Source organism: Pogoniulus pusillus, chromosome 25 (genome assembly GCF_015220805.1).
Source record: "Pogoniulus pusillus isolate bPogPus1 chromosome 25, bPogPus1.pri, whole genome shotgun sequence".
Lineage (NCBI taxonomy): Eukaryota > Metazoa > Chordata > Aves > Piciformes > Lybiidae > Pogoniulus > Pogoniulus pusillus.
The window spans coordinates 9,667,303-9,682,176 of NC_087288.1; the positions used below are offsets into that span (position 1 = coordinate 9,667,303).

At 38.7% G+C, this 14,874-nt stretch overlaps 1 protein-coding gene across 5 annotated transcripts in view; it reads right to left on the reverse strand.

Moving 5' to 3' along the window:
- Positions 1-14,874, reverse strand: part of FBXO11 (F-box protein 11) — an 80,374-nt gene that overhangs the window by 20,116 nt on the left and 45,384 nt on the right. For 4 of the 5 annotated variants that reach the window (XM_064164376.1, XM_064164378.1, XM_064164379.1 and 1 more), the window contains exons 4-9: positions 13,196-13,340; positions 11,795-11,924; positions 10,657-10,740; positions 10,443-10,575; positions 3,697-3,803; positions 3,491-3,602 (exon numbers count right to left, since the gene is read on the reverse strand). In XM_064164376.1, coding sequence (XP_064020446.1) covers positions 3,491-3,602; positions 3,697-3,803; positions 10,443-10,575; positions 10,657-10,740; positions 11,795-11,924; positions 13,196-13,340 — 711 coding nt within the window. The remainder of the gene's footprint in view (positions 1-3,490; positions 3,603-3,696; positions 3,804-10,442; positions 10,576-10,656; positions 10,741-11,794; positions 11,925-13,195; positions 13,341-14,874) is intronic. The other variant, XM_064164377.1, reaches the window with a different exon arrangement.

Genomic DNA, 14,874 nt, shown 5'->3' on the forward strand with positions numbered 1-14,874 from the left:
CCATCTTGAGCACAGAGCTACACATCAGAGATCAACAGATCTCTTCCTAGCTGAATTACAAGGCTCCTTGGATGCCTTCAGCCACCATACCATTACCCAGAAAACAAAATCTTTTCAGGCAACTAAGACTCAAAACAGCTCAGGATCTCATTGGATCAGTTCAATTCCCAGAACTCCATGAAGTTTGAGAACACAAGATTTTGCAGCCACTAAAAGTAAATGGCAGCCTCACAGTGATTTCAGAAAGGTAAGACCTCATCTCTGCTTATCTGGCCTTCCCTGCAATTAAACATCACTAAATAAGCAAGCCAGTAATGCCCTATGACTAAGTTGTCACATTACCTTCTATCACAGTACCACAAAGATGATACTTTAATAATTCAGAGACTCATTTAAAGAGGGTTTTTTAATCCAAAAGAAATTATTTTGATTGTCTAGTATGACCTTATGAATAATACAGGCTATAATAATTTCCTGAATTAATTCCTGCTGCAGTTCTAGTAGCAGGAACTTCAGCCACATATCATTTAGTAACACATTTAATTTTGATTTGAATACACATTTGATTTGAATACTTCCAGCAACTGAGAAACCACTATAATGCTTGCTAGCTGGTTACAGTTGTTACTCCTGTTAATTTAGACTTAAATTGCTTCCTTGAATTCCCCCAGCTTTAGCACCTAGTTACTGGTTCTCTTCATACCATACCCAATGCGTGCATCCACTTAGTGCAAGCAACTTAATTCTCAGTCTTCTCATTGGTAAAGTAACCAATCACAGTACGTTTTTTTCTGCAACTACATTTTTTCTTTTGCTTTATCTTTTAGGATATTTTCATTGAACTGCTTCTAAATTTTCCACATGTTGCCATGGACACCAGGAAAGAGCACTTCATGCTGAAGCAGGACTAAGCTGATGCGTAATATGGTCTCTACTTCTGCTGAACATTCCCCCCAGGTCTAAGCAAGCACCACATCAGTTCTGTCCACTCAACTACACGAAGCTGGTATTTAGTAATTTAACCCACGATGGCTCTTTAAGCTTTTCTGAGGATTCCAGCTTCTCAAGAGGAAAGTTTATCACTTAAAACTAGGAATGCATGCAAGCTGTACTTGTAATTTCAGATCTGCCCACGCTAACATGGATATTGAGAGCCCACCTTCCAAAAAGAACATAGCTACCCATCCTCCTGGTTATTTATCACACCCTAAATCTTCATTATCTGTAAGTCTCATCAAAATAGATTTTCTTTCTTCTCTGCAAGTCACTGATAAAGTGGCTTAACATCAAGTCATCATCTTTGAAACAGACACCAAAAAAGCCATTTCTAATTACTCTTATTTTTCCTTCTACTTAAGGCATGCTCTGGTTAACACAGGAAAATTCTAAGGCACTTATACGTTAAAGTCAAATATTTTTTCAAGGATTTATGTAATTATACTGGGACTGTTACCTTCTTTTAGTTCAAGAAAGTAATTGAAGTGTGACGCAACCATTACAACTTTATGTAAATACAGATTCATTTGCTTCAATCATCAGTTTTAAATTCCTAATTGACCAAACCCCTACACTCACTGTCTCCTTATTCTACCCAGGATCAATAAGCAGTGCCTACTTGATATACTTATCCTGTTTAGTCTCCTCAATGCCACCTCCACCCAGGGACATATAGCATCTCAAATAGGTTTCAAGCTCACTGTGAGGGTGACAAAACACTAAAACAGGCTGCCCAGAGAGGTAATGGCTATTCTCCTTCTCTGGAGAATTTCAAAACCAACCTGGACACATTCCTGTGTGACCTACTCCAGGTGTTCCTGCCCTGGCAGGGGCATTAGACTGGATGATCTTTCGAGGTCCCTTCCAAGCCCCAATGTTCTGTGATACATCACAGAAGCCAAGAAGATTTCTTGGTCAGTTCTTTAGTTCTTTTGAAACGCCTGCATGATTTCAGAGTGTCCATTTTCACAGCTGTTTAACCTCATCCACGGTTACTGTCAAGAGCGGAACGTATTTCATTATCCCTCTAGGGGATGAGCACATTTATCATTCCTGCCTATTCTCATTAAATATGGAACAAAAATTACACAACACTTTACCATTCAAATTCTTCTATGCTATGATGGATCAGCATCACTGCTGAAACTCCCTCTGTTCCCTAAGTTAAGACATGATTGTTGTCTCTTCTAGATAGATGTTACATCTTGTCTTGTTTACCAAGTTCTTTTTGGGTGGTGCAGAGGCATTTTTTGGAGCGACTGTACTTTGGGGGGTGTGTGTCCAGAGTTTCCTGCTATTCCTAGTTTCCTCTTTACGTTAGCTGCTAACAAATCCTAAATTTCTTGTATTCAATAACTTCTTTCCCTCCCTTTATCTCTTTTGATAACACTGAGGAACTGGAGATTTTTAGAAACCCAGTGTGATGATGTTCTAGAAGTATACCTCTCCTGCATTTTGCTTAAAGGAAAGCAAATCTTTCTGGAGACTCACTTCACTGGACATCATTACTGACTGCATGAAGTTGAACATTTTAGAATAGCAAGCACATCACTGATTTAGGCTTTATTTGGTTTACAATGATTTCAAACACTTCAGCAACACTTAAAAAAGGCACACTGCCATCCACTGCCTCTTTCATGTCTCAAAATGAGGATTAATACTGATTTCCTCTATGATGGATGAAACGGAATCTCTAGACTCAAGGTCAGAACATTTAAACTTTATTTTTATATATCTCAAAGAAGCTTTGGATGGGCAGCAAGAGACCTCCAGCTTAAATCACTCACCTCTACTGATATGTCAATACCATTTCATCTGTTTGTCGAAATGTGTCAAACTGGACATTGTCTTCTGTCTAGAGATTGCAAACTGCTGTGTCTTCCTGCCAAGGACTGCGAGCTGCCATCCACCCTCTCCACAACACTGCCTCTGACCCGTTCTTTCCTGAATACAGACTACCAATGTTTCCCAAATCAGGCGGCATAAATTGCTCAGTATCTCATGGTGAAATGAGTCTAACTTTCCACACAGTGCATTTCTTCCTCCCTGCATAGCTAGGAATTCATATTTTGAGTACATCAAACCACTCTTGACACTAAATAAACTTAGTTTAGCAGTTACAGCTCACTACTGTTTTAACACCATCAATTCTGCATATCACAATGAACCTAATGCAAAACTCCCAGGAGCGCTCCCTTCAAATATTCTTTCCTGCCAACTCCAACTTATATAAACTGCCACTTCTGAGGCTTTCAACCACCTGCCTAAAAAGTCCAAACTGATTCAAAGAGAAGACCAAGTATATATTATCACAAAGGTCTTGAGACATAAAGAAGTCACTGTAATAATGCCATTTTGATGCAAATAAGACTTGCAGACCTGCAGGAAAAAGTGGAATGCACCATAACAAATATATGTGCTGCTCCCACATGCCCTGGTTAGTTTAGTAACGTTAAACAGAGTGTTGATTTCAAGCAATAAAAAGTCCACTGACCCGTACAAGTACTTCGAATAATACAGTGATCTATAATTGGACTGCAGTTCACCGTAATCTCTAAGCAGTGGTGTGCATTGTGGTGCTGAGCAGATTTGTCATCAGGGTTGAACTGAAAAGGGAAGACAACACAGAAATGTAGCATTTATGTAATGCTCAGGCATGAAAATGAAGCATGAAGCTCTGCTGAAGTTTGAGATTCTTACCCTGATTGTCATATATCCAACATAGGCATCTTCAGATCCCTCCATAAAAACAAAGGTGGAATCTCTAGTGTTTTCTATTATAACTTTATCTGCTACTTTTCCAGGTGCTGCAAGGGAAAAAATAATTCTTAATTCATGCTACTGGAAAAAAAAACACCACCACATTAAATCTTCAGTACCTATAAAACTGTTTAAAGCAACAAAGGAAAACGGAAGACTATTTATGTGCCAGGAATAGTATTATGTCAAAGGAGTCTCAGAATAGGAAGTTTCAAAAGACAGTGAAGAAATCAATATTAAGACATTTTTGCATCACTAACATCTAGCACCATAAGAGAAAAAAAAAAATGTGGTACAGAGCTAGTTTTTGACTACTGCTTATGATGATCTGAATGAACAGTTTAAACACTGATAGCAATCCAGAGGTATTGTAATTCTGTCACTAAGTATCATTTATTTTATTATTTTAAACCCTTCTATTAAAGCTAAATACATACATTCCATCACTGATGTGAACCAATTTAAACAAAGACTTTGTAATCTGCTCATGACCTACAAGTGACCTCCCCAGAGTTCTCAAATGTAAAATTCAGGAGCTTTGGACTGATATCTTAATTATTTTTAAGGAGAAAATCCTATGCAATTAGATTGAACTATACTTAAGTATCCACAGAAGGTTTCAAAATAGCTCGTTTGCAAATTCCTCTAATCTGCAACTGCAGATTTCCTGTGCTACCTGCAAGGCTCTGCTCTACTCCTTACTCTTAATCCAGAGGCAAGAAATGTTTACATCGGTGTGGCTACAGCCGGCAGAGGGAGCACAAGATAACAGCAGTGTGGCATTGGCACCAATTCAATGATGCTCATTCACAAGGCAGATTCAAAACTGCACGTGAAACACACCAGTCAGAAGAAGCCTTGTTCCATACACGACATGGAAATATGGTCATTTCAATATTACTGCAGATAACTTCTCTGACAACAATTTCAAGTGCCAAGCAGCTTCCCAACTAGAGACACACAGGTGTGACCAAGCACCTGCCCTAAATTCTGTGTTTTATTGAAGAGTCTACACGTGGGATTTCTCACAAGCAGATCTTTTACTGTTGTCTGTTGACACTAGCACAGAAAAGTGGATTGTCCTGTTCTTTATCAGTCGGGAAAAAGGTGCCAGCCAAAATGAAGCAACATTTACATCATCATCCAGCTTGTTCTCACAATCTAAAAGCCTTATCTTGCTTTCATTACTGCAGAGCTGCAAACGTTTTAAAGTAGTCTACCTCTTCTTCATCTAGTTCAAAGTGAATAGTAGTATAACAACTAAAAAGAAGCTTTAATAAGGACTTCTTTCATCTAAGTAATTCTCTGTGGCCTGGATGCATGGATGTACCATTCACCAGGGTACAGATGCAGTGGCATACACACATCAGCTATCTCTGTTTGAGCTGGGAACACAACCAACTTTTCAGTGATTTTACTTTTCAGCTCAGACTCTTCTCAGTGACTTCACTTTTCTGAAGTTAATAGCTTATTTTTGCAGAGTGACTGCTTCTAGTAGTAACAGCACTGATGTTTCTCATTAGTACCAAAAACAAGATCACTGCTTAATCTTGTGTATTATACTGGGTTGCAGGAAGTAAAAAGCTGCACCTGCAAGGAGAAGCAGACAGTCCAGCTGACTCTAAAATGGACAACTACGGTTTCTATATTTCAGTGGTTCATATCTACCTGTATCTATTCCACTTTATTGCTATAATTTCCATTGAAGCTGATTTAGTTTTCTTTCCCAACCCATCAGTGTCTTTCCCCTTTCCCCCTTCTCTTCTCTTTGGAAAGAGTGGGCTTCATAAAGAGTGTCAGTTGTTCGGTGACTGGCCCAGCCCTAACTTTTGACTATCAGCATACTTCAGCATCTGAGAAAAGACTGACACTAGACTAACCATAAAATAAATGGAACCTTTAACAGGAAATGAGAGACAATGCATTAATATAAAAAATGTTTCACTCTTAGGGCAAGGAAAGACTACACTTTTTGTGGTTTTTTTTTTTCAATAAACGGTGAAACCAGGAGGGGCATCAACAAATCCTCCACACTGGACTTCCACAGGGCAGACTTTGGCTTATTTAAGGAACTAACTTGGAACATTCCTTTGGAAACAGCCCTTAGAAACAAAAGGATTTGCCCTACTTCAAGAAAGAACTCTCAAAGGTGCAGGTGCAGGCTGTCCCATTGTCCCAGAAGATGAGCCGATGAGTGAGACAGACAGACTGGATGGGCAAGGAGCTTCTGATGGAATTAAAGAAAAAAAAAGAGGGTGTATCACCTTTGGACAAAAGGGGACGTTCACAGGAAGAGCTCAAGGATGCTGCTAGGTCTTACAGGAAAAATATTAGAGAGGCAAAAGCCCATTTAGAACTTAGGCTGCCACTGTTGTTAAGGAGAATAAAAAAAATGCTTCTATAAGAATATTAATGGCAAAAGAAAGGGGAAGGACAACCTCCAGTCCTTATTAGATGCAGAGGGAAATATAGTAACAAAAGATGAGGAAAAGGCAGAGGTACTTAACATCTTCTTTGCCTCAATCTTTAATAGTGGGACAGGTTGTCTCCAGGACAACTGGTCTCTTCAGCTGGCAGATGGAGCCAGGGACCAGTACAGTCCCCCTGTAATCCAAGAGGAAGAAGTAAGGGACCTGCTGAGCCACTTGGATCCTCAAAAGTCCATGGGACCAGATGGGATCCACCTTAGGGTGTGGAGAGAGCTGGCAAATGAGCTGGCCAAGCTGCTCCCCATCATTTATCAACCTCATCGCTGTCTACAGCTACCTGAAGGGAGGCTGTAGCCAGACGGGGGTTGGTCTCCTCTGCCAGGCAACTACCAAAAGAACATAAGGACACAGTCTCAAGTTGTGCCAGGGGAGGTACAGGCTGGATATTAGGAGGAAATTCTTCGCAGAGAGAGTGACTGGCATTGGAATGGGCTGCCTGGGAGGTGGTGGAGTTGCCATCACTGGAGATATTCAAGAAAAGACTGGATAGGGCACTTAATGCCATGGTCTGGTTGACTGGCTAGGGCTCGGTGATAGGTCAGACTGGATGAGCTTGGAGCTCTCTTCCAACCTAACTGATTCTATGACTCACTTCTCATTAGATGCTCTGAAACACTATTAAACAAAGGAAAGAGATTTGTGGAACTGTGCTTGGAGGTGACTTGGACAATGTTCTCTACATAAATCTTCTCCCTCTCAGCATGTGAGTTACTTTACATATCTCTGAGTTTTGGAGGCCCCAAAATGCCCATTATGGAACATGCCAATTAGCAAGACCACTGCATTTGGATCCTCCTCCCCAAGAAAAGGCTGAAGAGGGAAGGAGACTTGCTCAAGGATCAGTTTCATGCTAAATGCCTGAAAGAAAATCTCTTCAATATTCTATTGAAACCTTGCAAAATACTCAGAAAAGTATCTGTATTTCAGCTTTTGACTTAAGATCACCTAAGAGAGAGTCCACCATAAGAAAGGGAAAACAAAAAAATCCACTAAGCTCATAACTAAGCAAAACACAGCTTGCAAGGACTCTTATTTGCTGAAATCTAAGAGAATCATGTTCCACTGAATCAGAATTCAGAGTGAGTTTAACAGCTGAGATCATTATATCTAATGCAACAGAAAGTCTCCAATAAGGGATTGCCTGAAGGATTAAAAATTAACTGGATGTTGCCACAGAATTCTTCTATTCCTCCAAAGAAATAAAACCAATTTCACTTTGCAGTGCATTAATAGGAAAATACATAGACACTGAAGAAAGTAACTGCAGCCCTGTTCAATTGTATCAGGTATAAAGATGAGGAGGCCTCTTTAGATCTTGCAATCTGTAAAATCTACAGCAAAGAACATGGTTCTAAACTAGTCTAAAATATCACATTCAAAGATGCAGAATGGATATTTAAAATGTTCAGGCATATGAAAGTTCTCTTGCTCCTAAAAGTAAAAAAGTTATGTCAGTCTTTACCATTTTAGATTTTTCTACCTGCAAAATGACAATAATTCTTCTTTTTAGTACTTCTTTTTCTTGATTTGAAAATCATTTGATAATCCCCTTTTCACTGACTAGCACGTTAAGTTAAATGGAAAATAAATGGGGGAAAAAAAAAGAAAACTGTTATCTCCCAAAATAGGGAACAAACACTTATTCAGCAAGGAGACTCAGATCAGGACACATGCCTGCACAACTGCTGAAACTCGGCTACTAAGATGAGAGCCTAAGTGTCTGAGCATGGTGTCGATTCCTTAGCAGGCTTGTACTCCTGAAGCAATCTGACAACCTCTCCCTAGCCTTGCAGAACAAAAGTCTTTTAAGAAATTAATTTCTGCTCACTGAACCAAAGGCATCAATATCCTCACAGGGTCTCTACACTTGCTTCTTATTTGATAGTTCAGATAAGCCACAATACTACTATGTCCAAAGGCTTCCTTAAATCTAGGGAAAGGAGTCAGGTTTGGGTGGAAAGAAAAGAAATAACCCCCAAATTAAACAGAACAACAAACCTACACTACCAAGCAGGATTCTGTAAGAACATTATGTTGATGTGAGAAAACAGAAGCTTCCTGAAAGCTCAAGGTATGTAAAGCTGCCTTTCTAATAATGTTGTGCTTCTTCAGAATAAACTATTAAATAAATTTGAGCAGAACTTGAGAGATTTGGTGCTGTCTTCATCCTACCGTTCTGAAAAGCATGCCAGACTGCACTGAGAAGAGGTATTTCTCCAAGGCTTAGCGGTTGACTTCACTTTGTTTTCTTCTCCAGACAAATAAAAATTGACTCCCTCTACAATCTCACTGACCATTCAGTGGAAGAAGTCTGAGGAAGTGAAAAGTCAGCAATGCCAGAAATACATCTAGAATTTCTGGATTCCTCTTGGAGGTTTTGTTCCCCAAGACAGCTATTTTACAAAAACACAAAGAGCAGATCCATTGGCTTTTGAAGAACTGTAGTTAACTTTTTCCAGAGAATTTAGGTTAGCTCCAGTGGAAGGGAAAGCAGAAGGTCTTTGAAAACTTAAAAGGAGCCAGAGAACATGCAGAATTTTAACCAAATACCAAAGATATCATTTCAAGTTTCATTATGTAATTGAAAAAAAGTGTACCTTAGGATAGTAACAATCCAGTTTTGCATGGATTTTAAACACTTCATTAATAGGACGTGCCCTATTTGTACTGGCATCCATTACTATCATCTATCTGAAACAAAAGCTGGGGGTATTTTGCTGTTTGGCTAAGGCCATGTCTGCAGCATTAGCAAGCACTGCAGCATAGAGGAGAGGTACTACAGAGTGAAACAGTGCTGAGGATGCACATCACGAGCACTGCAGGATAGGGAAGGTAGAAGAATCTGACTAGTTCCAACCTGTTCCCTCTGACTGAATGTACAGTGAAAAATCCCTACAATGCAGTAGAGTATTCCAGGATTGTGTCTCAGATTACTCTCTTCCAACACAATCTAGTTTGTGTTTTAAAACCACTCCACGGAAGAAGCCAAAGACAAGTTAGGGACGTTCAGGACATTAGCTTAAGAAATGCAGGCACGAAACGACAAAATAACACATTAATGCACCTGCATCTTGCAGGTCTGCAGGGAGAAATTTTAAGGCTGACACTGGAACAATTTGACTGCATTGCTCAAAACCATTCTCGCTGCTAAGTCTGCAAAACCCATGAAAGAAGTGCCAGAATAGGCTCACTCAAGAACAAAACAGTTGGTATGCAGAACAGGTAGCTACCTGAAAAGAGGGACCTTTAAAACAACCAAACAAACAACAAACAACCCACAACAAACCACAAAATAAACAAAACAAATAAAACCACCCCAACCCAGACAAACTAACACACAAAAAAAGAGAAAAAAAAAAAACAAACAATCAAAAGACAACACACAGCTAAAACCAAAAACCACACAGAAAACCCCAACCATGCAGACAAAAACCCAACTCAGACAGACAGTGTCTCAGAAAAACCAGGCAGCTGGCAATTCACTTCTGGGTCACCACAGGAGTGAGAGGTCATAAACCTCTTAATCAAGCTATCTACCACACATTAAGACAGTTTAAATTCTCACCAACCTGTCATGTTACTGGGGATTAGCATGATTACACACAGAGTAGGGACAAGGATAGCAAAGAGCTCCACAAGCATCACGGTTTGTACCCAGGTGTGTTAGAAGAGGTTTACAAAGCTAATTTATTATGAAAGCCTTATTTCCTTCTTCATAAAGATTCCACTTTAGAGGAACAGTTGAGAGATAAACAAGGAAAGAACTTCCAGTCTCAGAATCTTTCTGCTGGATGCTCTCATTTCCTTCATGATGGAATTATGATACTGGAGAAAATGGGACAGATACTAATTTGGGCTTGCTCCCACAGCTGGATTCTACTCTTGAGATAGGTTATATATAAACAAATTTCATAAGAGCCACCTGAAAGTTTCAACTGCAGTCATGTAACATTGTATTTTCTGACAAATTCAATTTTTTTTTTCTCCTAATGAAAAAGATAAGTTATTCCAAGAACTAATAAGCAGACAATGTACTTCAGCCTGAAGTATCAGTTGCTTTTTCATTTAGTAACATTTGTACAGAAAAATCTTCATCAGTCTAGTAAGATGGGCATTTCTCAAACCAGAAAATCTTTGTAATTAAGGTGGTAATTAAAACAAGACATACTTTGAGACAAAGATGCTCAGTTTAAATACCTGCACCGATCATGGTGATTGGAGATTCTATATATATCCATTCGTCAGTATATATACCAGAGTGAACAAAGATAAGTCCATCAAAATGGGCTTCCTGAACTCCACCAAGAGCATCCTCAATGGTATCATAATACTAAAAGAAAAGGACAGGTTGTGAGAAAAATGTCTGTGCAAAGGTACACAGATGTTCCTGAGTGCTGCTTGAGAAACATACCAACATATTTTCTCTTCCTTTGTATCTTGCAGGATTACTGTAGAAGTGTTCAGCAAAACCTGGCTTTACATGTGCTCCTTTGTACTGAAACAAAAAGAAAAAAGATGATAAGCCTGCAGACAGGTGGATTTGAATGCACAGAGAAGCAATCTATTCATCTCCTAATTAACAAGCCATTTGCTGTCATCAGTTTGTTCCACAAACTATTCTGACCTCCCATGGCAGGCATGCAAGTTGAAATGGTGATTGGAAGAGCATGATCAACTAAACCAAGAAGCCAACCTACTTACACAGCCAGATGCCTGTAAAGTGACTGTAAAGCTTCATGAATTAAATCCATGCCTCAACAGATGTTCTTATTTCCATCTTTTGATTTTCTAGCAGCTTGACACAAAACAAACTGCATTTATATGGTGAAGAATAAAGAGTCCTGTATTTTCACTTTTGAGTACTGAACAAAGAAGCCAAGTCAAGTATTTGCCCTCGACAAGCCTCAGAATTTCATTAACCAGTTCTACAATGCAGTATATTGTATAATATACTCATCTTGATGTTTATTTCCCTTATGATTTTCAAACATCACTCCCAGCTGTTCTTACAGTACCTTTGATTCTTTGGATCAGAGGTTCATTCATGTGCCTTAAAGGTAGCTTGTTTAGCTCCAGTCATGGCAGCTGTAAATCACTACTTAAGCCCAAGTGATATTATCAATATGCTGTTTGGTTTGCTAGAGGAAGATGCACACAAATCTGGTAACCAGCATGCACACAGGTTTAAATAATTAAAGACAACAACAACATATTTGAAGTTTATCTGAGAGTCACAGACCATGACAATCTCTTCCACAGAATTTCAGTGATGCAAGACAGAAGAGACAGATGTTCAAGTACTCCACTTTACCACGATGTCTCCCTTAAGTGTGCCTCAAAATAGGAAAATAACCTCAGATTTCCCTCTAGTACACAGCACAACAAAGGGATCTCTCCCCATCTCAGTCCCATCATCTTCAAAGAATAAAGCCATAGTAACTACTGTTGCCAGCCACATTTCAGAAGTTTGGTCTCTAAACCATATTTAACCATTTGGTTTCTAAACCATATTTAAATGGAAATATATATATAAATAAATATACTGTTACCAGCTGCTGAAAGCTTTCTTTCCAGGGATTTGGATGTTCATATTCTTCTGGGTTAATCTGATAAAATTTACCAGGTTCAGGATGCATCATTGGACGAGTGTACTCAAATACTTCCATGTACAATCTTTTCCTAAACAGAAATGATAAGCAAAAAAGAAAATTAATGTATTTCTGATTACTCTTCCATTTTACTGTAACACACCAAATGTTAAAACCTGGATTTTTTTACAATAGCATGCACCAATCTGAGTGTGACCAAGATCAGTACCAACCACTTCAAAACATTTTCAAAACCACTTTTCTGTGGGACTTCTTTTTTTTTTCCTCAGAAAAAAAGACATATGTTTTATGATCCAAGCAGAAGAGTTCTCAATATCTAATTTCCATGAAGAGATTTAGTTGGTTAGTTCACCCTTAGACTGATTACACAAACCGTATTACCCAGAGCACTGTTTTAACACTCCCAAACGCCAGCATCATAAATAACAAAGCTAAAGACAAAGTGTGCTGCCACCTCTTTCTCACCTTGGGAAAAAAAAAGACTAAAAAAAAAGAAATCATTAGCACAGAACAAATGATGCACTGTATTTCAAAGAGTTCATCAGTGGGCAGATCAGAATGGCTGGAAAAAGAAGAAAATAGCACACAACAACTGGACTCTTTTGATTAGTGCCAGAATACAAGTAACTGCAGTGCCTGAACCTGGTGATAATAAGCCCAGATTTATGTGGTGCCACTGAAGCACAAAAGTCGTAGAATTGTCTTTAGGACAAGAAATTAAAAAAAAAAAAATCAGAAACCAAAAAGTTTTTGTGATGTTGTACTCAAATGTTGCAGTTTTTAAAGCACAGCCTAAGAAATGGATGCCATTTTTTCTCCCTTACAAAAAATTACAAATTTAGATTCCATTTATGCAAGCTCTCAATAACCCAAGGAAAAAGTGGATTCATATGGGAGGAAACAACTGAGTATATAATTATTAGATTTTAAAAAAAAATCAAGTCAAACAAAGAAAATTTGATTAATATTAGACAGAACTTGCACCTGACAATAAAAAGGGTGTTGTTTCTTTCGCATCCCAGAACACAATCCCCACAGAAGGGTGAAAAAGGTTAAAGAAGGGAAGGAAGAAAGGATTGGCTACTGAAGGGATACTTGTTTTAAGACAGACATTATTTAACTTGTATCTACGCTACTAGAGGAACAAAAGTTTTACTGTTAAACACATACAATCAGGTATTCCTACGTAAGAGAAAATGCTTAAGTAAACCAGACACAGTGAAACGCAATTGTTTTGAGTTCAACTAATTGTAACTAACATTTCAATTTGCCTTTTGCACTAGCACCTTGTGCAGCACATCTAGTATTTCTCAAGATAATGCAAAATAGCTTTCCACTTACCACAAAATTGGATCATTAGCCAGCTCACTGAAGCGTTTACACACACAAGCTGCTCTACAGAGATCCTGCTCCAGCAGGTAGGAGAAGATCTTTAGAACCACTTCATCTGGCAGCTTCTCCTGAAGGTATTGTTCTGCAGGTGCTGCTATTAAACAGTAATCTAGATAAGATTATTATCATATTTAACAAACCCAACTTCTGAACAAAACAGATAACCAAATTGCCATTTGAAAGATTCCCATTTAATACGCCACTGATTTCCAAGCAGCATCTTGGGTTTATATTTGAGGTTTTTTGGTTGTTTGCATTTGGGTTGTTTGTTTGGTTTGTGTGGGAGTGTTGTTGTTGTTGTTTCCTGGTGTTTTGTTTCGGTGGTTGCTGTCGTTTGTTGGGTTGGTTTGTTCTGGGTTTTTTTGATTGTTGGAGGTTTTTGTGAAGTACATTTCATCTAAATTAAAAGGAAAAAAAAGGCAAAACCAAAACCACAAAATCCAAGAGGTAAATGGTTGATGAGTCAGGTAGAAGTTCTAGATAAAGTCTTCCTTCCAAACTTTTTAGTTCAACTTTTCCATCAAAGGAATCGAATCTGCATACAACTGCAGATGTTAAGTAGGCTACTGTGGCATGTTCCAGGCCTACTCACTTATTAGCTTCACTGCAGTTCAACTAACACACATTATCCAGAAAATAAATAGGTGAATAAATACATCAATCAATCATCAATCAGTACTAAAATCAAAATACCTGCAAGAAATAGTAGCTGTCTGCAAAAGCTAGTAAAACTTAACTGTTCTCCCACGATAAGCATATGAGGAAAAAGCATGTCTGGGATGCACAGGACCAGTAGCAAGTAGTAACTTCAAAGTCTTCTCCATCCACTTCAAAATGAAAAATCTAAGCCAGAAGAAATGTTAGCCTTCCCAGTTGTATTTCTTGGGTGAACTTTGACAAAGTGGCATTCCCAGATAACTGTGGGAAGCTCTGAATAATGCACTTTGTTAAAGTCTACTTCGCACTCTATGCGTGACAGTTCAGATAGGAAACCTCCACTTGTACAAGACCCTCCTGTGGCAGGTATCCTCTTCTGTTTGCATAGGTCACTTGATTGCATATTGCCTTTAGGACGGAAGCATACATATTGTCTCAGACAGAAGCATACAAAACAGCTTTGAAAGCTTAAGAGGATTTGTATGCAAGGCATTAAAAGCTCCTATTACAGTCATAATGCCCCTTGCATGATCCCACTTTTCCTAGAACGTTTGAACACATAGAGCAATAATCAATAGAATTGCGAGTCTGGCTACTACAGGATGGCTACTAAAATGCCCCTCAGAGAGATGACCTCGTAAATTTGAAGGAATAATATTCTGAAAAATAATTTCCATCTGAGTTCACACATACAAAAAATAAAAAAGATGCAGATAAGCTCCAAGTCTTCCCTGGGCACTACAAAAATAACTAACTACCTTATTTTGAAGCACAACAGAGAAGATGCAAACTGCAAGGACCAGATCTGTGGCTTTTATGAAGATGCTTAAGCACAGTTTGTGGATGACACCGCCAGAACCTCTCAACCATGAGAGAAGTGATTAGACATGGTTTTCCTACTGTGTCATGCTTACATCTGTGATCAGCCCAGTTAGTAGAAATTCTGAAGTATTAGTGACTTTGCAGTGACT